The sequence below is a fragment of the Papio anubis genome, chromosome 4 (genome assembly GCF_008728515.1).
Source record: "Papio anubis isolate 15944 chromosome 4, Panubis1.0, whole genome shotgun sequence".
Classification (NCBI taxonomy): Eukaryota; Metazoa; Chordata; class Mammalia; order Primates; family Cercopithecidae; genus Papio; species Papio anubis.
In genome coordinates, this window is record NC_044979.1 from 175,375,554 (window position 1) to 175,403,227 (window position 27,674).

The 27,674-nt window shown below is 43.5% G+C and overlaps 1 protein-coding gene across 1 annotated transcript in view; it reads left to right on the forward strand.

Annotated features, from left to right (window-relative positions):
• The first annotated feature begins 2,805 nt into the window (after nt 1-2,805).
• PCP4 (Purkinje cell protein 4) overlaps nt 2,806-27,674 on the forward strand; it is a 60,478-nt gene continuing 35,609 nt past the window's right edge. Inside the window, exon 1 of the mRNA XM_003895472.4 lies at nt 2,806-2,994. Within this exon, the coding sequence (XP_003895521.1) occupies nt 2,986-2,994 (9 nt within the window). The 5' untranslated portion in view covers nt 2,806-2,985. The remainder of the gene's footprint in view (nt 2,995-27,674) is intronic.

A 27,674-nucleotide genomic window follows, 5' to 3' on the forward strand; every position in this document is an offset into this window, starting at 1 on the left:
GTACTGTCCCCCGAGGATCAATGGGGCTAGGAGATGTCGTCCCAGGGCCCATCTGTGGGAGAGGATGCAATGTGTGTTCAGGCTGGGATGCCGCTTGACAGCCAACGTGCTGGCACTTGAGACCTGCTGGGTTGCACACTCAGACCTGTCTTGTGTCACTGGTGAGCACCGATTTCCCAGGGCAGCTTGACCCTCCCTTTGTAGCAATACTGAACATTTACTCTGTGTTCTCTATAACAGGACAACTCCACAGCTCATTAACAGGAGATAGTTATTTTGCCAAAGATATTCTGGGGAAATAAATAGGATGAAATTGCTTGCCACAAGGCAAGTCTTGAGAAAATCCCCCTTAAGGTACTTCTATCCTTTCCCTGAAATTTCTCCGCGTGCTTGCAATGGCATCTGTGTTTGTTTCCTTCGTTTCCTGTGGCTACGAGAACCAAGTACCAAGACCGCGTGGCTTAAACAACCGAAATGTATCCCCTGGCAGTTCTGGAGGCTGAAAGTGTGAGGTCAAGGGGCGGCAGGGCTGGTTCCTCTGAGACCTCTCTCCTTGGCTTGTAGATGCCGTCTTCTCCCTGTATCCTCACAGGGTTGTCCCTCTGCGAGTGCCTGTGCCCTAATTTATTCTTCTTATAAGGACACCAGTCCTATTGGATTAGGGCCCACCCTAGTGACCTTGTTTTAACTTAATCACCTCTTTAAAGACCTTATCTCCAAATAAGGTCACATTTTGAGATATTAAGGGTTAGGACTTGAATGTATGAATTCTGGAGGAAGGCAATCAGCTCAGACCATAACCCACCCTCTCCCCAGTAGCCTTTTTGGTCCCTTGGCTGCTTCCAAAGAATTGCTGAGTCTACCCAGCAAAGCCTTGGTCCAGCCCTGCACCTCCAATCCTGCCCCTCTACTTGGAGCCTCAGCACTAACAGCTGTGTCTCCAAGCCCAGGCTGCTGCAGCCCTTGATGTGTCTTTGTGTTGTTAGAAAATGCAGGTCTGCTCCAGAGCCAGCCAGCGGAGCACAGGCTGATTCTCCACGTCCCTTCTGCACAGCCTGGAGGACCATAGCAGGGACCCCGTGGAGGCTGCCACTGGGAGGCCCCTTCTACACCTCCAGGCTGTGGGGGCTCCAGCCCCCAACAGGACAGGAGTGCTCTGGGGAGGGTGTAGTTTTGCCTCTGAGAAATCACAGGTGTCTCCTAGTATAGATAAGCAAGCCCCCTTCTTCCAATCTGTCGATCTGTCATACATCACAGATGACACTATGACTCCAGTTCCTCACCCCTGCCCTCCTTCTCCTCCTTTCCCACTACTAACCACCTGGGCAACCCTGAAGGCATCCCATGCGGGCCTTCCCAAGCATGGCATTGAGGGGGCAAGTAGGAGAAGGGGAGTCAGAGGAGAAGGAGGATGCTGCCTTTATTAGTTTGTAAATGATTTGTGAGGTCAGAATATGTAAATAAATAATTTATATACATATAAAAGTAAAAGAATATAACACATGTGTATATATATATATATGTAAATAAAATGTTCATTTCTGTTGCTCTGTGAAATATGCGTTATTTTATAATAACTCATGTATCAAACTTCCCACTGCAGCAGGAGTTGTCTACAGACGGGGCCCCATGTGAAGTGGCTGGAAGTTAAGGACACTGGTTCCCAGTAGAGTCTCTGTCTTGCTGCCTGGTGTTCCCACAGTGTGGATGAGAGGGTGCTGACCAGCTGGTGCTCCTGGCCAAGGCCTCTGAGAGCAGTCCGTGCTCGCCGGTGCCCATTTGGGGGCACACGGCCTTCTGCTTGCTGTCCAAGGTGGACCTGAGGATGTGGTCACATCCGTGACCTGGGCATGTAGCGAGGGCAGTCCAGGTCGGAGGGTGTGGGGTTGCTGAGCTGAGGAGAGAGGATTGATGGGCTGGAGTCTGGTGGCCTGCCCTGCACAGGGAAATGAGGGGCGCTGGGGACCGGTCACACGATGCTTCAGTCTTCTCACCAGACCCACTAAGTCCGGTACCAGGACTGGCAGAGTAACAGATGTGAATGTGCCTTCAGTCTGCACGACACCTTTTTGGGACAGTTGAGGGCCCACTCTGATGCCTTGAAGACTCTTCAGAGTCTCACGATGTTGGGACTGAACAAAGGATGGAACCTCTTCCCAGAAAGGCTGAACAGGGCTGAGGCAAGGAGACCTTTAACCAGGCCAGGGCCAGTGCCCAGGCTCCTTCCTGGCCCCGCTGTGGTTGTGAGGAGTGCACATCAGTAAGGCTGCTGGAGCCACTCTCCTCCCTTGTAGAAGTCGTGGGGACCGACCCCCATGTCCCAGTCCATCTGCTCTTGTCCTTCCAGCTCAGGGTACAAGCAGGGCCACAGATTTGGGGTGGGGGTGAGAGAGCAGAGAGATTAAAGTCCTTGGGCTGAGTTTTGTGTTATAAAGGGCAAGGGAAACACAACTCCTGGGAAAACCTGGAGGTGCGTGAGCCGGTGTTTGCAGCAGCAGAAAACACGCAGGTGTTTGCAGAACTTTTCCCTTAGAAAAACAATCCTTCCCACTGACATTTGAAAGGTATTTTTCATGCATGTAAATCTTGCACTCATTGAAAAACGCACAATGGCATCCCTGTGATGATCTTTGAAACTTTAGCTTTTACTTTTTTCTTTTTCTTTTTTAAAGAGACAGGGTCTCTCTCTGCTGCCCAGCTGGAGCGCATGACTTTTTAAAGAACTCGAGCAATTCCTTCCATCTCTGGCGGAATTTGGAGCAGTGACCGAACGTGCCGTTCTCTTTTTCACCACTAGGTGGCCCTTGCTGCTCTCAGATGCCGGCCGGGCTTGCAGACAGGTGAATGCATTTCATTGGCTCCAGGGAGGCGTGATGCCACCGGGCAGCTCTTTTTAAGAGAAAAGCCAGAACCGGTGGAGCAGCGACCCCTGAGCAGTGTTCTCTGTGCTGAGCTGCGGGACTGAGCTGTTGAGTTAGAGCCAACATGAGTGAGGTGAGTGATGCTTCGACCTGTAGAGGGAAACTTAGGAGTGAGAAGGGACCTCGGTTGAAGGATTAGTGTCAGGAAATGTGAGGGGCTTAGCAGTGCTGAGGAACAAATTAATCCTGTAATTCTTTGCTTGGAGGACTGACAGGATTGATCTCTTGGTTTGAATGGTCAGTACAGAAATTGGTTAAGTTTGCAACTTTTACAATTAACCTGAGGAAGAGAAGGGGATGCTTTGTTTGCTTCTGATTGAATTGTGACTTTGAGAAGTGCTTTGGGTTTTAGAGCTCAGAAGAGAAAGCCAATTGTTTTATTCTCTTATGAAGATGTGTATCTTTGCATGATTCCCGCGGTGGCACCTTCCAGAATGTGAGAGGACAGGTGGTCTTCTGGTGAACGCAAGCCTTGGAAGGGAAGGGACAAGGTGGGGAGAGGGCTGGCCGATGGGTGGCATTTCATGGCCCGGTTGTACAAACTATCTCTGCAGTTAATCAGAGCACCAGGGAAAGAAATGCAAACAGTAGTAGGAGCTGGGAAACATCCGTGTGTATAGATCTGTGGCTCTGAGACCGGAGGCGGCCCTGGCAGAAGGGGAGCTACAATTTTGCAAATCCAAAGTCACTTCTCTAAATATGTTTATACAGAATGTGTTTTGTTGGGGCCAACTGACAGCACGTTTGTTTTTTAAAAATCATCTTCTCCTTTTTTCTCGTCTATGAAGCAGATTAGTGGTGGTACAACACCATTCTCTAATTCAGCTCGATAACCGAGCCAAATGCATTTTCATTTCCTCTTGGTTGGCACTTAAATAATTACTTTTAAAGATCTTTTATCTTCTCTGTCTTTTTCTGACAGATGGATGATTCTTTTCTTGGAAGTCTAGGGTAAAATTAACAACTTCAGAAATAAAATGCCTCCTCCTTGCTTTTATCTCTCTGATGGGTGATTTTTGATGTAAACATGACAAGAAGAAGAGCAAAGCACTATAAAACTTAGAAATGGGGTTTGGGGCAGAGCCAAGGGTTTGAAGCAGGGAGAGACCGACTGTGGGGTGGAAGGTGGGAATTCTCCCACCACCACCACCAACGGTACCTATGACAGCAGCTAACACTTGCCTAACGGTCTGTGTGCCGACAGTGTCAGGCTCTCTCCACACCTGTCACCTTCTTTGAACCTCTCAACAATGCTGTGCAGTGGGCACCATTATTATTCCCAATTGACAGATGAGGACACTGAGGCACAGAGATGGGAACTAAGTGGCTCGAGGTTACCAGCTAATGAACAATAGAGCCAAGACTTGGGCTGATTCAATGCTCGGTGGTTGACCGCCAGGTGAATCTTGATGTCTAAATGTGTATGGAATTTGCTGAACAGCGGGGATGCCAGAGGTTGGAGGGGGAGAGGGGAGGCGAGGAGAAAGAAAGAAAGAAGGAAGTTGAGGCTCTGAAATAGAGATGGAATGATGAGGATGAGACCTCCATTTCCCACAGGCTAGGGGGAGGGGCTTTCTGCTGGACTCTACAGATATTTCAGAAGCTCTTATGTCCACATCGGCTCACCTTGCTTACAACAAGAAGGGATGGCTGCATGGAATGGCTTTTCTTCATATACAACTTATTCAATAAGAGTTTCCTATAGAAGAAGGACTTAGAAAGCAGCACAGCACTGAGGGGTGGCCTCTTGAATCAAGTCAGCTATCCTGGGATTCTGGCTCAGTCATGCCATCTCTTGCTGAGGCTCTTGGCCAGCAAAGTGCTCATGAACTCCCCAGGATGCTCAGCTCTGCTGGGCTCACTCAACTGTGCAGGTCTCCAGGGAGAAAGCGTGTGTTCTAGAGCTCACCTGTGATTAGGGTCTCAGCCTGGTTCTTGCTGAACATGTAATCAGGGCAGCTCTGCAGTCACCGCCCTGCCCTGGCACTTATCAGACACATGATAGGTTCTTACAGAGCTCTTGCCTTAGTTCCTTTCATGTGGATAAAAGCACACAAGAGGCGCATCCCACTTTTCTGCCTCCCCTTGCTGCTCACAAAACCCCTCCCAGCTCCCTGCGCCTCATCGTGCCTCCTGCCCTCTTCTCCCCCTCACATCACATGAGGCCCCCTCCCTCTGACCACCAGGGTGGCCACCGCTCCTGGCTGATCTCCACGTTCCTGGGCGTGTGCTCCTTGGAGAGCAGGAATTTGTCCTTTGACTAAACCTCAAATCTGCTTAAAATATTTAATAAAGTGGAACAGAAGCTCCTTTCTGGGTAGAGAACTGGATTCCCCCTTCACGGCACCCCTCAAGGGGTTTCTTTGGTTGGATGAATTAAATGTGGCTTCTAGTTTTAATAACTCTCAGGTGGAAATAGCTTTCAGATCATCATTTACTTGTGGGTGTGACTAATTACCAAAGAAAGCCAGAGCAATGGAATTTGCCAGACTTTCCTTGACCTTAGGATTGATTGGGGTCTGGTGGGCAATAGTGCCTGCTGCAGCGCCAGGGCTGAGTGCCTGCTGTAGAGACTCCGGAGCTCATTAGCTGCTTACCCGGGCCAGTGGATGAGCCTGCTGGGTGGAGAGGACCCCAAAGTGTCATATACTCCCCGGGGTCTGCTCTGCACTTCCAGGCCTCCCCGCCTTTAAGGGAAAGATGGAGCAACAAAGGGAGCCTCGAACTGGCTTTAAACTGGGCAGCTTTACAACAGGACGTCTTCTTTACTTCCTGTAACAACACTTTTTAGGGAAAATGACATGCGATAGAAAAGAACAGCTCAAGAAAGTAAAGTACAATGAGGAAAGTAAAGTCCAAATTTAGGGTAATGTGAGAGAGAGGAGGTGGTTAGTGGGGGTGTCTGATTTACATTTCAGTATTAAAATATGTCAGATGTGCCTGCAGCAATCTATGAGATGAATTGGAAGAGAATGTAGCAGGGATCAGAATGCAGGCTGAAGTCTATCAGCTGGATCAGAAATCCTAACCACCACAGCCTCAGTTTACAAGGTGCATGCTTTCTCCCTCATCGTACTCACTCAGGCACAGGAAAAATGATTACCTTTCTTTAGTCACTTAAAAGAGCTTTGAAAAAAGAGTTCCTGCAGTAATGACAGTCAGTCCCGTGTTCTCCTTTAGGTGTCTATTTTTAAGTTGCTTTTCAAAAGAACTCATTTAGGAGGGCCGGGGGCAAGGTTGGAAGGCATAAGGACGAACATCTGGAGCGTGAATTTAAAAACGTGACACCCTTGGCCTGTTTAGGGTGCGGGTTGGAGACATTCCAGGTCACATAATCAAATGACAGCTATTAATTGGACTCGAGACCCCTTTGGGAAAAGCCTCTTTGTAACCCTGAGTTTCACGGTCACGGGCTGGGCTCTTTTCTTTCTTTGGCGTGGACAGGAAAGTGCAACTCAGTGCCAGGCCCGTGGCTCGCTCTTTCGTCCAGACATTGGCCGCAGTGAAAGACGATGCCCATCAAAGGCATGGTTTGAACAACACCAAGGACATTGAAGGGCAAATCTTTAGATACGCATGTCTGTTCTTAGCACCCAAACAGAATCAATGTCAAATTTAATGCATACGTTAAAACGTACAATAATCTCTAAAGGAATAAGAAAGCCGTAAATGGCATTTTTCTTGACAGAGATTGCAAATGGGAGGCTTACATGCAGTTACCTTGTGAGGTGAGGGCATAGAATAAGCATGAATTAAAAAAAAATGTTTTGCCACTGATTTAAAAGTATCATACAACAGTGGTTTGGGGCTTACATAGTTGACTATCATGGTTACCCAGTGGAGGTACTAATGTTAAAATGAAACAGAGCCTAAGAAGAGAAAGATTACAGCTTTGAGCTTCTTATGATGTAAGAGTAAACTCAAACATATGCTAATGGGTGGGTGAGTAGATTTGTAAGGAGCTGTGTGTTTTAGACCAGTTGTTAAGCACAGACTCTGAGGGTGACTGCGTAAAATGTGGGTTTTGCAAATGGTCTGGAAAACCCAGTAACAGAAGATCAAATGACAATCCAACTTCTTAAGTAATTATAACCCCATTTGAGGGTGCACCTGCAGCAAACACTCTGACAGATCAAGCAAGATCGGTTTTGGTTTTGTTGGACAACACCATGAAAGATACTCTTTCCTCTAATTGGGGATATTAAGTCCACATAGTCACCAGTTACAATTTGGGTTTGAAGTTCAACTTTTCCTAATAGAGAAGGGGTCAAAATTAAGCAGGAACATGTGTTTCCCGGGGCTGATGATTGTAAAGAGTTGCCGTAAAACTTGTGTCCCCAATCATGCATTTTATGAAGAAATGCTGTGGGGTTAAAAAGTCTCAGGTTTTCCCTTTTGAATTTTAAGAATGACACAATGAAAGATATATATTTTTTTTTTCAAAAAGAAAATAAATGACTCACTATAGATTTTATTAAAGGTTTAGTGAAGTAGTGTGATCAAGATGAAAAGAAAACATGTGGTTTTGTAATGGAAATTTTCTTAAACTGATGATGAACACATTCTTTGTGTTATTTATTATTTATTTATTTAGTTAGTTAGTTAGTTATTTTTTTGAGACAGAGTCTCGCTCTGTAGCCCAGGCTGGAGTGCAGTGGTGTGATCTCTGCTTACTGCAAACTCCGCCTGCCGGGTTCAAGCAATTCTCCTGTCTCAGCCTCCCGAGCAGCTGGGACTACAGGTGCCCACACCATGCCCAGTTAATTTTTATATTTTTAGTAGAGACGGGGTTTCACCATATTGGTCCGACTGGTCTCAAACTCCTGAGCTCAGGTGATCTGCCCACCTCGGCCTCCCAAAGTGCTGGGGTTACAGGTGTGAGCCACCGGGCCCGGCCTGTGTTATTTTAAAAATTTCTATTTTCTACTCTCAGTGCTTCATTAGAGATGTGATCGGGGGAAGGCATTCACAATTTGTCTGTGATCCTTCTGTTCTTAGACCACTGGTCACGTTGAACTATTTGGACACACAGATAATATCAGGACTAAGCCTGGGGCTTTTCATTAATTTAGAATGACTTTCTAGAAAGGTCTTCATACTGGGATAAAAGAAGAATTTTAGGGGATGCATGCATACAGGTTTATGTTATATTGAATGATATTTTTATGAAACAACATTAAAAACCATGCTGTTAAAGTATTATAGGCTGCATAGTATTGATTACAAGCGTCCTAGACTGTGAACTTCCCAACAGGGACAATTTTATGTCATTTACAAGCCTGACTGCTGATTTGGCACTTGGTAAATGTCCAGTTACTGAATGAATAAATAAGTTTTGGGATGTGGATTTATCAGTTGCTGTCATCAAAAGGCCAGGCATTCTCTTTTCTAAATATTGAGGATTGTGGTTGGGATACATTTGGAAAAGATGTATTCCGTCTTTTGTTCTTTACTCCTGGTTTGAAACCCGTGTTTGCTATTTAAATCCTTTCATGTGGGAAATGGGTGCATTGTTATATACACAACACAAGTGCTCTCATGACAGTAAAAGAAAATGAGAAAAAGTAAGAAGAATCTCAACAGAAGGAACTCGTGGCATTTGGGGAAATGTCAGGGAAAATATGGGAACTGAGCGAGGGACATACAATTCTAATATCTCATGTTTCTGTGTTGTCTCCGTTGAGACTAACTCACTTCAGATAAGCTCAATGAAATTCAAACAAAAGAGACTAGCCAGAGAGTCAGAGCCTGTGAATCCCGTGGAAAATGGTTTGCTGTATTGAAACAGAAAACCAATTTAACTGTGATTAGAAGAGAACAAGGGAGAGTTCTAAGCAGACGTGTAGTGATATAGGCCCTAGTGCCCAATCGCCATCAGCCCAGTTGTAAACTCTGGCATATTGTTGAGGGTAAAATATATCTAGCACGTGGAAAGCAAGTTGCATAGTATTGCAAGTAAATAGTTTAATTATCACCTAAAATTAATTCTTAATAGCATACTCATTAGTTAACATAAATAATTGATATTTGAATATTTAAATATTTTAGTAAATTTATATTTGAAACAGGAATATATGCAAATTTATATGCAAAAAGGGATGGATTCAAATTTCTCTTCTTGGGGAGTTCGAAACTGAATTGCACGTCCATATCCTTGTGTGATTAATCTGATAGGATCTCTGCTTTTCAAAATTCAAAAGCGAAAACCTGAGACTTTTTAACCCCACAGCATTTCTTCATAAAATGCATGATTGGGGAAACAAGTTTTACGGCAACTCTTTACAATCATCAGCCCCGGGAAACACATGTTCCTGCTTAATTTTGACCCCTTCTCTATTAGGAGAAGTTGAACTTCAAACCCAAATTGCAACTGGTGACTGTGTGGACTTAATATCCCCAATTAAAGGAAAGAGTATCTTTCATGGTGTTTTCCAATAAAACCAAAACCGATCTTGCTTGATCTGTCAGAGTCTTTGCTGCAGGTGCACCCTGTCATCCCCAGGAATAAACTATTTGCCATTCTTCTTCCCATCTTTCAAATGAGGTGCCATATGAACGATGAATACAGAAACGTTTTCCCATCACCCAGGCGCAGGTGCTTTTGGGGTATAGATATGGGAATGTTCGATAACGGATTGTTTTATGCCACAAACAAAGCAAGCTTGCCACAGTCATCAATGGCTCAAACCTATAAACGCCACATTCATGTTGGGGTCATTCTACATGAACAATTTAGCTTAAGCCACCCATTCCAGGCATGGGTCTGCTTGTATGTTGTTTATGCTTCATGAAGAGCTCTAAATTTATGCTTCAGAATCTCACTGAATTTACTGCTCGTTCCATTTCTAAAAGGGAAACACTTGGCCCATATTTATGGCATTGCCGGTAGAAAAATCAATCACCCACTAAATGCCATTATTTTATATTTTACTCTTAACCTGCCATTTTATAAATAAAAGGAAGACAAATTAGACTCATAAAGCAGGAAGGTAATCATCCACCAATTGAACATTTAAGGGCAAGGAAGCAAAAGCTGTGAACTGTTCCAACCATTCAAATAAGGCAATTTTCCTCACAAAGGAGCTAGAATAGAGAGCAGGGGAGTCCCTCTCTTCAAGGTTTCTGCCCTCTATCTTAGGACAGTCTTGGACTTGGATGAGACTACACCATCTCCAGCCATACACGAGTCAGACCTCTGCCTCATAGTTCAAAAGACAACTTTCGAATGTTAAATATTATTTATGACGATTTGATAGCAAATTGGGATCCAGATTGGCTTGAGATCACGCTATTCCTGGCATAACAATCCAAGTCTGTGGTATAGTGTCATGACAAAAGACACAGTCATCTGTTCCCATAGCACCACACCTGTGGTTTGGTCAATAATCGAATGAAGTAATGGTTATTCTAATTTTATACGACCTCTGAAAAAAGGACTCCAGAAGTTGACAAAACCCATTAACATGTGTCTTAATCAAATAAGAGTAAAAATATAACAAGGAAACTCAAGAGGGAGAAATAATATAATTTCTTCCTTTTCTTCCAAGATCTTAAAATATGTATATATAAACATCTGTCCATCAGGTGCTAGTATTATAATATTTTAATACTAAAATACAAGTTCTAGCATTTTTTTAAAAAGCTAGTTAAAAGATTACACCTGCTTTAAAATTTATGATTCTTATGTACAGTAGTTTCCCCTTGTCTTCAGACACTCAGTGGATGGCTGAAAGTGTGGGTGGTACCGAATCCTATGCATGCTATGCTTTTTCCGTATGATGATAACTAGAAGTGTTACTAAGTGGCTACAGGCAGGTAGTGTGGACAGTGTGGATACGCTGGACAAATGAATGTTTCATGTCCTCAAACAGCAAGCGGTTTCATAATGCTACTCAGTACAGAGTGCAATTTGCAACTTACGAATTGTTTATTTCTGGGATTTTCCATCCAATATTTTTGGACTGTGGTTAAGAGCAGGTAACTGAAACTTCAGAAAGTGAAACCAAGGAAGGTTAAGGAGGAACTACTGTATGCAATTTCTTTATTAAATAATAGCCACTGTTTCATTAGGAGTTGTTAGAAAAATATCACTTTTTTTTTTCATGAGCTCAGCAAAATGACCAATTGTATTTAGCGTTTTCTTTTTCAAATTGTAAATTTTCTCACTTTTTTTTTTTAGTATGCAGACAAATCTCTGATGCAATGAATGGGTCAAATTTCGAGCTGAGTGTGGTTGTGTGACAGCATTCTGGGTGCTCGTCTCCTCATCTCTGAAGGGTGACAGCATGCACACAGACACTGGCACTGCCACAAACCTGCCCATGTTCAAGATGGGCGATGGTGTGGAGCCTTCCTTTACAGATCTTATCTCTGCATCTTCTAGAGAGTTTTAGATAGAAATAGCAAGAAGCAAAACTTCAAATCATTATGCCATAGTGACATCTTCTCCTTAAAACAATGAAGGGTGACTTGACGTAATTTTGTCCTCTTGCCTTCTATGACTTTCCACAACTGTCATTGCTCTAACAACTGTCTGTTTTAACATATCAATGTTCTGAGAACTATCTTCTCAATCTTCCTGAAGATCCATAACAGAACAATGGAATAGTGTCCACAATGATTATGCGTATCAATATTCTGAAGTTTTTGATAGTGTACCCTAATAGGAAAAAAATTTGACCATGTATACACAACAAATATTTTTTGATTTTACAATTATGTATACATGCTAATATGCTAATATAGTAAGAGTTAATTGTTAAAGGAAGGGTATGGAAATCTAATTCCAATAGACTTTTTGGTAACTGTACTTTTTGAGTCTAATTTGATGGCTGAGGTTTTTAAGCTTGTATTGATGCCCATGAAGACATCCTAAGAATAGAAGGTTTAGTTAGTGTTTCTATTGTTTCCTTGGTGTTTGTGCTGGTGGTGTCAGTATTATTTTCAGTCTATGATTTTATGCAGAATTTTTCAACTGTGGTAAAAGACATATACAATTTACTATTTTAACCACTTTTAAGTGTACAGTTCAGCAGTATTATATTAATTATGTTTACACTGCGAAACATGTCCACAGAACTTTTTCATCTTTCAAAGCCAAGACTCTGCATCCGTTCAACAACCACTCTCCACTACCCCGCCCCTATCCCCTGGCAAACCCATTCTATTTCTTACCTCTATCAGTATGACTACTTTAGGTACCTCATATGCGTGGAATCATACAGTATTTGTCTTTTTGAGACTGGCTTATTTTACTTAGTGTAATGTCTTCAAGGTTCATCTATGTTGCGGCCTGTGACTGTATAGGAAATTTTAAAAGCCACTTACCTACTGCAGGAAGATTAGTTTACTTAAAGGTAGATTGTATAATCTATAAATCCTCTTAACGGAACACAAGGAACTGCAATGCATCATGTGATGATATGCTGAGAGCAAGTCAACAGGCAATGTGTCTGGGACAATCTCCAATTGTGGCACTCCTACTCTTTCCTACCCACCAAGTGATGATGTCAGTATCAATCCAGATATTAGCTATTAATTCAACATAATTTTTAAATTGATCTTAGATCCTACACACATATAAATAGAAATCCTAAAGAAATCTTCTTTACCATGAGTGTTTGTGACAGTGAAGCACCTTACAACCCCAGAGGTGCCGTTGACACTGTAGTCTGTGCCAACAGCACCTCTTGGAGTTGTGCTGTGAACAACCTATGCCACTGAAAATGGTGGTTCTGCCCTTCCTTGAGTTGGTATCAGCCTGCTTAAGGACTGTTGACCTTGAGAAAGACTGTCAATTTTTATAGTTCCACTTAGAATTCAGGGAATCAGAGAAGGGCATTGCTACCATTTCATTCAAAGTGGTCATTTTAAAATAGGGGACTGAGTGTCCAACAATGAATCTTGTGCAAAATCACAGAGCTTCTTGAGAGAAAGCCTAAGTTTCCCTTCCACATTTTCCATCCTATTCCATTTGTCATTTTCTGGATACAACCCAATTTCTTTTAAACCTGTGCGAATTCCACTTAGGGTTTGCACAAGTAATTTATTAAATTAAAATGGTCCTGAATATTTTTATTAGCCTTGAGTAAAAAAAGAAGAGCCGCAGAAATCTTGACAAAGCCATTTTTTTCTTCACCAGGTCTTCCACTCTATTTCTGGGGATTCCAGCTTCCACCCTGATACCCCCAGCCTCCCATCGCATCACACACGGAGAAGCTGAGAAATGTTCATAATGCTACCCTGTGGAATGTTTCATTAAGACCCTTATTGGACATGGTGGCTCACTCCTGTAATCCCAGCACTTTGGGAGACCCAGGCGGGAGGACTGATTAAGCCCAGGAGTTAGAGACCAGCCTGGGCAATATGGTGAAACCCCATCTCTACCAAAAATTAAAAAAAAAAAAAAAATAGCCGGGTGTGGTGGTACATTCCTGTAGTCCCAGCTACTCAGGAGGCTGAGATGGGAGGATGGTTTGAGCCCAGGAGGTGGAGGTTGCAGTGAGCCATGATCATGGACAACAGAGCCAGATCCTGCCTCAAAACAAAAACAAACACAAAAACAAAACAATCAAAGAAACAAGACCCTTGTTGGCAAAGTTTTCTTTTGTTTTGCCTGCAGTGTTCTTGACTTTGAGGTTATACCAATCACCTTCAAGCCTTGCTTACTCTCTAGGGCTCTGTTTGATTGAGAAAGAGCATTCTGAACCCTAACGTATACCATTTTTAGAAAACGTTTTTCCAGAAAATGGTGACTCTTTTTATGGCCAAAACTGTTGCATATATAATCAGTTATCACAAATTTTGTAGTCACATTTCTTTTTTTCTTCTAGATTGTGATGAGAGAGAGAGAGAGAGAGAGAGAGAGAATGTCTTCTTCTATACCATTTCATCTTCCCAGAGTTGTATCATTGAACTCACATTGATGGAGAATCAATAAGACGTGCTCCTTACCCCTTAAAGAACTTGTAGGGGGAGACAGAATCACATAAAATTAACTCTACTCTGGTGTCCATGCAGAGCTACAGGCCTATTCTCTGTACAAAGCAAGTGCCAGGATGCATGGGTTAATTTGCCATTTCTCACGGCTGGGAAGGAGAGGAAAGGAGTTGCCAGTGGTAACCTTTCCAAAGCAGCCAGGGCTTACACAAGTAGGGGCTCAGCACACATTGATTGAAGAATAGCACTATGACAGCACTCTGTGAGTCTTAGAAGTCATACATTTTAGAGCCATGTGAGAATTTAGCAATCTTCAAGCTCATTGTACAGATACATGTCCATTATGATACTGTAGTTAATTCTGAACTCCTGCCTGGTGATAAAAATTGCTTTAAACATGTTGGACATTTTCTCACCCATGTCAATGAATATTCGGGCTGTATGGACTTGTTGCATCTTTCTTTAAAAGTGAAAAGTCTCCTGTATATTGGAAAGAGATTAATGAGGACAGTCAATTACATTTTTGAAAGTGCACATGTTGGTTGGTTATAAAATGTATATGTTCCTATTGTGAGAACTGTGTACATGGATTTAGGTATGTCTGTAATTTCCCTTTGTGAGAGTATCTATCCGTGCTTGCTCATGGTAGAGTATCATTGCACTCTGTATCTCAGAACTTCTAGCGGCTTATTAACCAATATATTATTGTCTTCTATTTGAAGCTTGTTCAGGGAGTGGGCTCAACCCTATATTTATAACTCTGTTCTCACATATGCTTAAGTCCTGTCAAAATATCTAGATAATACTGTGCCACATCTCAAATATCATTTCTGGAAATGTTCGACATCTCAGAAATGTGGGATATTTTACTTCTTCTTGAATACAATTTTCTCTTTCTTTTCTTTTCTTTTCTTTTCTTTTGCGACTGAGTTTCACTCTTTTTGCCCAGGCTGCAGTGCAATGGCATGATCTCAGCTCACTGCAAGCTCCACCTCCTGGGTTCAAGTGATTCTCCTGTCTCAGCCTCCCGAGTAGCTGGGATTACAGGTGCCCACCACCACACCCAGTTAACTTTGTAATTTTAGTAGAGATGGGGTTTCACCATGTTGGCCAGGCTGGTCTCAAACTCCTGACCTCAAGTGATCTGCCTGCCTTGGCCTCCCAAAGAGCTGGGATTATAGGCATTAAGCCACGATGCCCGGCCAAGAAAATTTCTTAAAATAGATGTAGCAATTTGTCAAGCACCTCCACCAAATACCTCTTTCAAGTTCATAGTTATTTTTCGTCCAGATTCCATCTTTGCCATCTTTAAAAATGATTCATTTCATTTTTCAGGCACTATTCTATGAATTTCCATGTCATCACTTTTTTGCTGAGTTCTTGCTGGGAGCCAGAATTGGCTGAAATTCCTATGAGAGTTCACCCACAGTTGCATTTCGGATGAGGATTTCGAATTTTCACATGACAAAATATAAATGCCGCCAAATGTAACTCCAGAGGTACAAGCAGTGGTGTTGGAGGCCCCTTCTCTGGCTCCTTAATGTCCTATTAGTATTACAACAAGGAAAAGAGATACGGGCTGAAGAGTCAGGCAGATGCTGGCAGAAGTGAGGCCATTTAAAGACACAGCACAGTTCTGTAACACTCCCTCCTGGCCCCCTCTGCCTTCAGCCTCATTTGAGGTAACGTAGCTCAGCATTGGGACATCCATAAAAGCCTGTGACAGGGAGTAGGGCAGGACCAGTGACACAATTTGTGGGCCCAATGAAAAAATCGATATGATGCCCCTTGTTAAACATTGATTAGAATTTGAAGATGGGAACAGCAACATATCAGACCAAGCCAGGGCCCTTCCAAGAGTGGGCCCTTTGGACCACACGGGTCACTTTCCAATGAGGCCAGTCCTGGGTCAAAATGAGAAGCATCCCAATTGCTTTTTAATGGAAAAAAAAAAAAAAAAAAAAAGAGGCAGAGCTGAAGAAACATAATTCCATTATCTTTGCAATGTGTGGAGCCATATATATATATATGTGTGTGTGTGTGTGTGTGTGTGTGTGTATTTTTAAAAGCCATATAAATGCTAAACTCTGTGTGCACAGGTCCTTGAGTTCTGATTCCAACTGTCTTTACTGAGTGTTGGTTGTTTATCCAGGTGAAAGCATCTACTGGCCAGTTTTGTCCCAAGTGTTTTTCTATCAAGCCTTTGGTCCTCACTTCCTCTTCCTGAGTATGTCCAGAGGGAACAGAATGCAGATGTACTAGGCTTTTTCAATTAAAGAAACAGTTTTGCAAACAGGGCTTTGGAAATAAAGAGATCTACCTTAGTAATTCCAGGATCAATATGTGCAGATAGGAAGTAATTTGGTGGTGTGAGCTTTGGCCATTTGTAAGTGCCTCCTCTCTGGAAAACAATGTTTAAATTGGAATTGGGTTTTATTTTACAGTCAATTAAATCCTTCAGGATTTCAAAGGAATTTGAAACAAAATATGGAACAAATATCTACTATGAAGGAGGCACAGCTGTTAGACTGAGTTGGTTGTTGGTAGTGTGCATTTTTTTTGTGGGGAAAGTAGAATTTTCACTTCTGCAGAGAGCAGCTGATCAAATGGCCCATAGAACTTTTACCTGTCTTCTTATCTGAGTCTCCATCATTTCTTGGGCTGTGACAGCTGATTTAGGACAAAGCATTCCCTTTTTCCAAAAGTATCCAACCTCAGGCTTCTACTGTTTTCTGAAGCTATTTTTGTTCTAGTTGAATGCTGAGGGGGAAAAAGCCTGGCTGTTTGTTTATTATTACACCAAAAAAGAAAATCTCCATCTTCTGAAGCTTGGGACACTCACTGTTGGAGAAACATGTTTAGCAGCACACAGTGCTGAATGAACTACACATGTGCATTCCATCGCAAGAAGTCATTGCAGGAACAGTGGCAGCAGCCTCCACAGGAAGAGGGTTTGCATGGGGGTCTAGGAAGCCAGTTAAACACCTGAAAAACACGTTGAGACACCTGGAGAGTGAATTATGAAGCAAGAACTGTTTTCACGGTCCCAGAGTCCTGTCCTCACAGATGCATGAAACGTACATCTGCGGTTCTGACATCACAGCAGACACGGCACCCTGAGTGATGCATTATTGAGTTCCCTGACAATGTGAAATGCATTTGTCCCGTCTTTTTCCTAAAATGGCCCACCTATTTTCAAATGCAGAGTCTTGTGCGATGTCATACATTTCCACAATGTTGCTTTAAAATAAGAAAGGGCAGGAAACATGGTTCCAACTCTGCAACCAGATGGACTGAGGCATAACACGTCTGCATTGTTGACAGCAGAAAGGGGGCGTCCAAGTCAGGTTTTCCATCTTCCAAGCCAATCTTTCCCCCTCTAGACCAGAAAGATGAAATGGCAAGTTCTCAGACTACCAAGTTGATCTGCTCAGACTCCAGTTCCATTCCCTGACCCCCTCACGTAGCTGTAACAAGCTTGGGCATATTCCTAAGCCTCTCCGTGTCTCAAGTTTTCTCTCCATCAGGTCGGGATAAAGGTAGTAGCCACCTCATAGTAGGCTTGTTTCCATGAAAGCGTTTAGCTGTTGTTACTGTGACTGAAAAAACATAGCTGCTTGCATTTGCAGACAGAGCCTTGTGCCTTGGTGCAAAGAAAGCAAAACATCTTTACCGAACTTGGAGGTGTCATCTATTCGCTCAGCTCTAAATATGGGCTTCTCTTGGATAACAGTGGGTTTGGCCTGTGTCCTTTCTTTCTCACACCTTTTTGTTCACTTGATGAGGATGCTGAGTGCAGCAGTACATTATGCGTGGCTCAACCGTGGCAGAGCCAGTGTGGCCATGATGAGAGATCATTCAGAATGGATGACTGCTAAGGGACTGGCAGGGCAAGAGTCTCCCAGCTATTGCGACATTTCATTCTGTGGTCTTTGGTCATTCTTTGGCTTTTATCTGAGTACACCTGGCATGGCATGTTACCAGCTGTATTGGGGAGGACTGGGGGAATGGAAAGCTGGCATTACTGCTGAAAGCAAAGGAAAGATGTGTCTTTCTCTGTGGCCAGTTTTTGTAATCCAGGAAGACCCCATGTGAGTTTTCTGACTTCATGTCATCTTCCCTAGCCTTTGAAGTATAAAATTGCTAGAAGAACCACATCATCCTCGGAGGGACAGGCAGGCGTCCTTAGTGTTCTTGAAATGATTACATCGTCAGTTTCATTTAGTTCTAGAAGACTAGCCCTGCCTGTTGGTTTTCCCCCTTAATCATCTGTATAAGAAAGACTTGCCCTTACATGGGTGAGTTACAGGCACAGCTCAGTTTCTGTCATTACACTAATCTTTCATTGACAGTTTTCCACCCTCTGTTACTCTTGGCATCTGGCTGGTCTGCCATAACTTCTAGGGATGGGGAGAGAAATCGAATCTCTTCTATTCTTCTCTGTACTGTTTCAATCTGGCACCTTCTACATAGACTGTGAGAATATAACCTTGTAATAAACATTGGGGTCTCTTTGCCTTTGTCCGAGAGCCCACTGTTGTTGTTGTTTTGTTGTTGTTGTTTCTAATGACAGCAGCTGCTCTGGCTAGCATCTGGCTCATATGCCAGCCGTCTTTATTCTGAGACTAATCTAAGGATTCAACACAAATTCAGGAAGGCAATAAAAGAAGTGGGGTGGATGGAGAAGCATTTCTTTTGGTGCAGTTCAGATGCAGAAGGTGGTAGACCCCCACATTTATGGATTGTCCTAGCACCCTGCAGATCCATGGGACTTCCAAGGGTGGCTTGGTGGGGTGGGGTTGGGGGCATGTGAATTTGACTGTAGCTGGAATAAATGGAGGTGCTTATATGTTGATTCCTGTCCCCTTTGATCCAACCTCTGGCTTGGGGAGAGGCTGCTGATTGGGGCAGATGCACACACCTTGTAGCAGGGCCACTGGGTTCTCCTGGTCTTCCGTCCACATTTCTTCTTTGTCATCAGCGCACCCTCCTCCTGTATCTTCCCTTTCTGGAAAAAATATGAGCCGTGATTTGTATGAAACACACAAAATGCATCCGTTGGAATCAGAGATCCAGGAAACTTCAGCTGAAATGAACAACTTAATAACACGGGTAGAGCCTGCATCCTTTCATGAGAAAAATGACACAACTATGAGTATTCTTTGGAGTCTCTTAACATTCATATGAGGTACATATTTTCTGTATTTCATTTTATTTTAATTCACCGTGAAAAAGAAACTGGTCAGATAAAGAAACCGAGGCTTTGAGGAGCGGAATCATTTATTTGTGGTGATTCAGCCATATTTACTCCTAGTCTTTCAACTGTGAGCTCAATGCACTTTTTTCATTACCTTCACTATATTGCAAGTTGAATACAATGGAAAAAAAAAGGAGAAACATCTCTTCTTAAGCCTGTTTTACCATTATTTTGCTCTCTGATTTTTCTTAGAGACCAGATCCATGCAACATGAGCATTTTAATCTCATTTAGTTCTCACACATTAAAGAGGTGGGTATACTGTTATTGTCATTTAATAAAAACAGACACTGAGGCTCAGAGAAGTCAAGTGACCTGAACTGGGCCACACAGCTGCTGGGGGCCAGGGCTGGGATTACCTGGGTAGTAGGATTCCAGCACCCTTATTTTTGAGGTTAAGTTTATTAAGGTGTAATTTACATGTGGTAAAATCTACCCCTTTTTGTTGTATGTTTGGTGAGTTTTGACACATACGCAGGTGTTTTTTTTTTTTGTGATGGAATTTCTCTCTTGTTACCCAGGCTGGAGTGTAATGGTGCGATCTTGGCTCACTGCAACCTCCGCCTCCCAGATTCAAGTGATTCTCCTGCCTCAGCCTCCCAAATAGCTGGGATTACAGGCGTGCACCATCACACCCAGCTAATTTTGTATTTTCAGTAGAGTCGGGGTTTCACCATGTTGGTCAGGCTGTTCTCAAACTCACCACCTCAAGTGATTCGCCTGCCTCGGCCTCCCAAAGCACTGGGATTACAGGAGTGAGCCACCACACCCAGCTGACACATATGCAGTCTTATAATTAAGATATAGACTATTCTGGCCAGGCATGGTGGCTCCTACCTGTAATCTCAGCACTTTGAAAAGCTGAGGCAGGCAGGTCACCTGAGGTCAGGAGTTCGAGACCAGCCTGGCCAACATGGCAAAACCTTGTCTCTACTAAAAATATGAAAGTTAGCTGGGTGTGGTGGCATGTGCCTGTAATCCCAGCTACTTGGGAGCCTGAGACAGGACAATCGCTTGAACCCAAGGAGGCAGAGGTTGCAGTGAGTGGAGATCGTGCCACTGCACTACAGGCTGGGTGATAGAGGAGACTCTGTCTCAAAAAAAAAAAAAAAAAAAAAAGAGAGAGAGATAGACTATTCTATCACCCAAAAAGTTTCTTTGTGTGCTTATGGTCAGTCCTTTCTTTCTACCCTTGGCCCTGGAGCCCACATTCTTCACCAGCACACCTTAAATAAAAATAAGCCCAATTACGACGCAAGGTATTTACACCGTTTTGAGAACAGCATGATCATATCGGCTTTTAAGTCAATTAAATCTCATAGTGCAACAGTTTATAAATGTTACTTTATAATGAATAGCTGAAGTATAGAAAAGTAACAAAATGACACCAGAGTGACCTGTGTTCCTGGTCCTTATAAATCTTGCCAGGGTCTCTGACTGCAGGGAGGGCATTCAGTGAATGGGAGTGCTTTTGATTCTGAACAGCAGCCTCAGCCAGAGCCTTTAAATGAGTTTCTGTCCTGCTCCTTCTCAAACTGACACTCGGCAAGCACCACCTGCTCCTGCTCCAGGGGGCTATTCAACCACGTAGTCCTGGGGGAGCCAGGGCTGTGGAAGGCGTTGGTTGCTAAGAAGTAATGAGCCTGAGGCCCAGCAGCAAGCCTGAGGCCCAGGAGCGAGCCTGAGGCCCAGCGGAGCTCCCAGCTGCCCTCCCTCTCCTCCAACCACAGCTCGTCCCTCTGCCAGGTGCTGCCCTCACAAGGCGGCTGAGAAGGACATCACGTTGGCAGTTGGGGAAACCTCTGGCTTGGGGCTGGAGAAACAGTTCTGGGCATGCGGTTGAGGGAGGACACATCTCTTCTTTCTAAGCCCAGGGACAGTGTCCTACCTCCACGTGGTTTGCGGTTCAGGAGGGAATTCAGCCCATGCCCGTGGAGTCACACTCCCCCTGCAGAGGGCACACACCTAAGCAGCACTGAAGGAGATGCCCTCCCCTGTGCCCTGGGCTTCCCCCAAAGCCAGGCACCCTCCCCCTCCTCTGGGACAGGATGCCAGGACAGGCCTCAGAGCCTGCAGAGCCAGGCCTGTGCCCGGCTTTCTTTCCTGAGCGTCCTTCTATCAGCCCCTGTGGATAAGTCTGTTCTTTCCTATGTTGCTGTCTGAATGTATTAATTAGTCTGAGGGCAGCTTAAACCACAGAAATGTATTCTCTTATAGTTCTGGAGACCAGAAGTTTACAATCATAGTGTCTGCCGGGTTGGTTTCTTCTGAGCACCTTGAGGGAGGGTCTGCTCCAGGCCCCTCTCCTGGGCTTGTAGATGCCGTCTTCTCCCTGTGTGTCCACCCTATCTTCCCTCTGCATGTCTGTGTTCAAATTGTCCCTTTTAATAAGGACACAGTCCTATTTGATTAGAGCCCATTCCAAAGAACTCTTCTTTACTTGATTGCAAAGATGTTATCTTCCAATAGGATGACACTGTGGGGTACTTGGGGTTTAGGACTTCCTCATGTGAATTGCAGGTGGAGGTCCAAATTCAGCCCACCACACTGCAAAAGTTGTAGTAGCTCTGCCCAACATCAAGGACCATTCAGAACCTTCTATGATATTAATTTTCAGGAAACTGACAGCAACACACAAGTCGTCACCATGAGTCTTTGTTGAGCCAAGTTGAATAGACAAGTGGCTTTTTTGGCAGGTATGAAATACGTAAGATTTGAAAAGTCAGGGGGAATTCCAAATGAACTCAGCAGCGTGGGCTGGACATTTCACTGTGAAATCTGTGAAATTAGAAGAGTCCGCACAGAAGTCATTAAATAACGACTGTGCTTTTTAAGTTGCAATGTATACCTTTATGAAATTATACATATGACATGTGGTTGGTTTTATAAAAGAGAGACTATATATATGTCCACCTATAAGAAGATGGAAAGAAAATATTCTGAAGTATTAACATGGATTCACTCTGATTAGTTGGATTGTAGGTGTCTTTTTGCTTTCTTCCTTGCGCATTTACATTCCAAAAATTTTACAACGGCCATACCGTACTTTTGCAAATAGAAAACAGTGTACTTCAACATGAAAATTGGCACAAAGAAGATATTTTTAAAGCAGAAAATGCTAATTTTAAAAATATAACTGTGAAAAAAGTATAAAATTAATTCCAATAAAATAAATCACGGATACCTGAAAATGGTGGTACCTCTATAAATGCTTTGCCTAAACGGCAGTGATGCTAATTAATTCTCTCGCCATAAAGGTCAGGATAAAAAATGATAGGAATACAACATAGTATTTGAGGCAGAATTTCAGCCTTTGGGTCTTCCAGAGGTGAGAATGAAAGAGAGGAGGAATTAGAAAGGTTAATGCATTTGTCATTGAAGATCCCATCACTATTTTTAACCAACTTTTTTTTTTTTTTTTAAACCTTCATCTGAAGTTTTCTTTTGACATTACTTTCTACACCTTTAGGGATTAAATTAATGCTCAATTTTTGGAATGTTATTAGGAGAATTACAGATGACTTAAAAATATCACCGGCGAGAAATTAAATCTTTTCCGTCTCTATCACAAAATGTAGGCATAAAAGTCTCTTCTGCTCTTTAGACAAATTCAGCAACTTTGATTTTGAAGTTGCCTTTAATCATAGGTCTTTAATGTTCCTGAGAATCCATGTACTTAGTGATCGAGGTGGTCCCAAGCAGTCATCAGCTACCTGCTTACCTGCCTGGCTGTTGATACCATTTCACTGTGCAATCTCTGTGGCTTTGCTCCTCTGTTCATTTAAAGACTGATCATCTAAGAGCCTGGTTAGCCTTTGTCAAAATAACACTAAATATAATACCATGGTAACAGGCCTTTTTGTTTCTTTATCAACGTGATGATTCAGAGGAAGGGGACAAGAAACCCTTAGAGGGGCTAACTGGGGTCACGGAGGCAGTCCTGCACATTGTGTCTCTCCTGTGTGGGGTATTAATTGTGCGAGGGATATGCAATATCTGAAACTTCATGGTCCTCATGTGCCATATATACCAAAGATATGCAGATTTGTGTTTTTCCCCTTTTTTATGATCCATCTAGGGAACTGCTTGTCGAGATGCTGCCATTCCAGGGGAGCTAAAAGCCCTGAAACCATTAGAAGTGTTGATATCAGGATGCTACAGCACAAAAAGAAGACAGCACTGTGGAGAAAAATAACTTAAGGGAAGATACATCACCAGGGGATAGACGGTGTTAAGTAGCACCTGCTAACAAGAGCTTTCAAGCCACCATGAGAAGAAAAAGGATTTACTTTCCTTCCTTTGCAGAATCGCAGCAGCTCCGTGGTAGACAGGGGCCAACAAAAGTCAGATGTTGGGAACAGGGGGCAAAATTTTAAAGAGGACTTAGGAACAAATACTTTCTCTCTTTTCGTAGAGATAAACAACCCATTTAACATCACTCAACAATGGGTTTTGTGGTAAACGCTGTCATTGATGGACAGGTGGGGAGAGCATGGCTGCTGGGTCCAGGTCCCTTAGCTATGGCCAGTAGGATGCATGGATTATCATTTTTCTTTTGCAGGGAGGGGACTGAGACTTCAATGAGCAATTTCTCCAGTGATATGCAGCTGGTAGGGACAATCAGTGGCTAGCACACCTCCCTCAAGACCTGACAGCAGTGTGAGTTAGGGGACTTCCCCACTGCCCGTGATGTCAATCATTCTTGGGTCTCAGCTCTCCTCCCCTCCACACTGAGATGGTTGCTTTATTCTCTGCCTGGCCCTCCAGGCTACGAGCCACCAAAGTGGGAGCATTGGGTCCCTTCTGCTTGGGACCCTCGGGCCTAGCCCAGGGCCTGACTCAGCAAAGGCAAACACGAACAGTCCAGGAGTTTGTCCCCTGCCCTGGCTGAGTCTGGGTACCTGTCTCACTCTATACCTGTGACTTTTTCTGCTGACAGCTTTGCACATTGGTAAATGTACCTAATTTCCGTTTCACTTTAAAAAATAATCTTTACTTCTTAGCCTGGAGAACACTGCAGTCCTTTAACTAGAGAAGTTTTCCTGGGCAGTAGCCGTGAGAGGCTGATAGTAGGACTGGGAGAGCCCGTTTCACTTCCATCCCTGCGTGGCTTGATCACAGAGCTGAGAGGGAACGCCTCTGTGAGCCAGGGGCCTCTGTGGGTCCAGTTGTCCCTTGTCCCCTGTGGACCTGGCTGCATGAAGATTGTCTCTTTGTTTCTAGTGTTGCCAAAGCCAGACTCATGTATAAAGCTCTTTCCAATATTTGGTGGCCACATAGGCGAGTCTACTGGGGATATGGGAAAGAAAGGGAGGGGTGTATGGCACCCTAAGAAATTAGGGGATGACCTGGACCCTGACAGCTTCAGAAGCCTCCTTGTTCCCTAACGCTTAGGGGTCTTCAAAAGTGGTGACCCCCAGTCCAACCATATCTCACCAAATTAAATATCAAACCAAGTTCTTAGAGTGAATACAGATTTACCTACTTTAAATGCTAGAGGCATATATTCAGAAAAAAACATTATTAGACTGCAGTTTGGACCCCAAATTTAACCAACTGGAATTTCACATTTCATATTCTTCAACCACTGGAATGAAAAATAAGTGTCTTTTAATGGGAACTTGTATTTTATCCTAAAGATGGAACAAAGTGTACTGGGCTGAATTATTTCCCAAATAGGCATGATCTGTCTCGTGTGCTGGGTTATGATGATGATAAAACAGGTTTAGGTGAGTTGGCTTCTTACTGACGTATGAATAGCACACTGATTTTATGGGTATGGACACCAAAGGTTGGAAGCGAGGCCCTCCACTGAAGCATTCTAGAAGTCGTATTACAAACACTCTCCAAACCACAACAGGAGTCCTTCAGGCCCAGGCACGGCCCGTGATGGAATGAAAAGATTTCAATGACTATATTAGAATAATTTTCCGAAAGCTTGGAATTATTGGGTTTCTCCAATCTTTTCCTTACTTCAGGGAGACATGGTGACTAGAGTTGGGTTGAAACACACTGAAGCCCAAGGCAGAAGGAAATATCAGTAATTCCGATCCTGTCTATTTCAAATTTTAATATTTATTTATTTATTTTTATTTATTTATTTGAGACAGTCTCGCTCTTGTTGCCCAGGCTGGAGTGCAATGGCACGACCTTGGCTCAGTGCAACCTCTGCCTCCCAGGTTCAAGCGATTCTCCTGCTTCAGCCTCCAGAGTGGCTGGGATTAAAGGTGTTCACCACCCCACCCAGCTCATTTTTTTTTTTTTAATTTTTATTTTTAGTAAAGATGGGGTTTCACCATGTTGGCCAGACTGGTCTCAAACTCCTGACCCCAGGTGATCCATCCACCTCAGCCTCCCAAAGTGCTGGGATGACAGGTGTGAGCCACCGTGCTCGGCCAAAATTTTAATATTTTGTTCATCATGACTTTTTGCAATACTTCTTATTTGAAAAATATTGCATTAACCTATGATTTATTTTGATTACTGAGTTGCTTGGAGGCCTCTTAAATTTTGTGACCAGGGGAAATGCCTTGTTTGCCTTACCCAGTGGTGGTGATTTCAGGAACACTGTGATTTTGTAATATATTTCACAAGGAAGAATAGTAGACTGAGAAGTAATCGAGTTTTTTGTTTTCAAAAGAATTTGTTTGTGGGACTGTTAGTGATGTTCGGGATGCCAGCACATTTTCTATTCAAGCCCTGAACTGAAGACCTAGGTATTAATGATGTTGTGCAGCTCCTAACTGTAGCGTATATATGGTCAGACATATCTTTATGTCCATTCTAAGTGTAAAGTACAGAGAGAAATGGATCCAAGTCCAGTTATTCACCTGGAACTTGGTGTGGTCCATTCAACTAGCAGGGTATTGAATATGAAGGGATTGTTTGTGATTATGCAACTTAGTGAAGAAAAAAAAAGTCACCCAGTCATGTCTATGTGCTGAGTCAGACACCTCTCATGTGTCACTAGGCCCTCTCTGAGGACCCCCGTGGGTGGCTGACTCAGCGTGGGCTCTGCAGACTTCAGGCAAGGTGCACAGTAACAGCATGTCATCTCCTGCCCACATCAATCACCTCCACCTCCACCCCTTGCCTTGGGGCTTCCTCATCAACCCAGGCAGATGCTAGGTGCAAGACCTTGCAGGGTCCAGATGTGTTGGGAATTGGTGCTCTGTGAAGCACCTTGGATCAATGAGAGACGGCGGCTGGTGGTGTAGGGCCCAGCCCTACGGGGCTTAGTGGGTATTCTCCCCGTGCGCGGAGATGAGAGATTGTAATAAATAAAGGCACAAGACAAAGAGATAAAGAGAAAACAGCTGGGCCCCGGGGACCACTACCATCGAGATGCGGAGACCGATAGTGGCCCCAAATAGCTGCGCTCGCTGATATTTATTGCATACAACACAAGGGGGCAGGGTAAGGAGGGTGAATCTTCTAAGTGATTGACAAGGTGAAGCAAGTCACGTGATTACAGGATAGGGGGCCCTTCCCTTTTAGGTACCGAAGCAGAGAGAGAAGGAAGCAGAGGTCAGCATTTTCTTCTCTGCACTTATAAGAAAGATCAAAGACTTTAAGACTTTCACTGTTTCTTCTACTGCTATCTACTACGAACTTCAAAGAGGAACCAGGAGTACCAGAGGAGCATGAAAGTGGACAAGGAGTGTGACCATTGAGGCACAGCACCACAGGGAGGGGTTAAGGCCTCCGGATGACTGGCGGGCAGGCCTGGATAATATCCAACCTTCCACAAGAAGCTGGTGGAGCAGAGTGTTCCCTGACTTCTCCAAGGAAAGGAGACTCCCTTTCACGGTATGCTAAGTAACGGGTGTCTTCCCAGAAACTGGCGTTACCGCTTGACCAAGGAGCCCTCAAGGGGCCCTTATATGGGCATAAGGACAGAAGGCTCACTTCTTGCCTTCTAGGTCACGTCTCACAATGTCCCTTCAGCACCTGACCCTATGCCCGTCGGTTATTCCTAGGTTATATTAGTAATGCAACAAAGAGTAATATTAAAAGCTAATGATTAATAATGTTTATAATAATGATTGATAATTGTTCATGATCATCTCTATATCTAATTTGTATCATGACTATTCTTATTCAAACTATTTTCTTTATTACACTGAAACAGTTTGTGCCTTCAGTCTCTTGCCTAGGCACCTGGGTAGTCCTCCGCCCACGTGGTGGATCACTTTTTAGTCTTCTTCCTAGAGCCTCTGTCCTCAGACACAGTTCACACAGCTCTCGGGGGCCACATTGCAAGATCAGCATTTAGAATTTTGTGTTTTAAAACTTTTTTAAATTTTAATTTTTGTGGGTACATAGTAGGTGTATATATTTATAGGGGACATGAGACATTTTGATATAGGCATGCAATGTGAAATAAATACATCATGGAGAATGGGGTATCCATTTCCATAAGCATGTATTCTTTGAGTTACAAACAATTCAATTACACTCTTTAAGTTGTTTTAAAATGTATAGTTAAGTTATTGTTGACTATCGTCACCCTGTTGTGCTATCAAATAGTAGGTCTTACTTATTCTAACTATTTTTTTG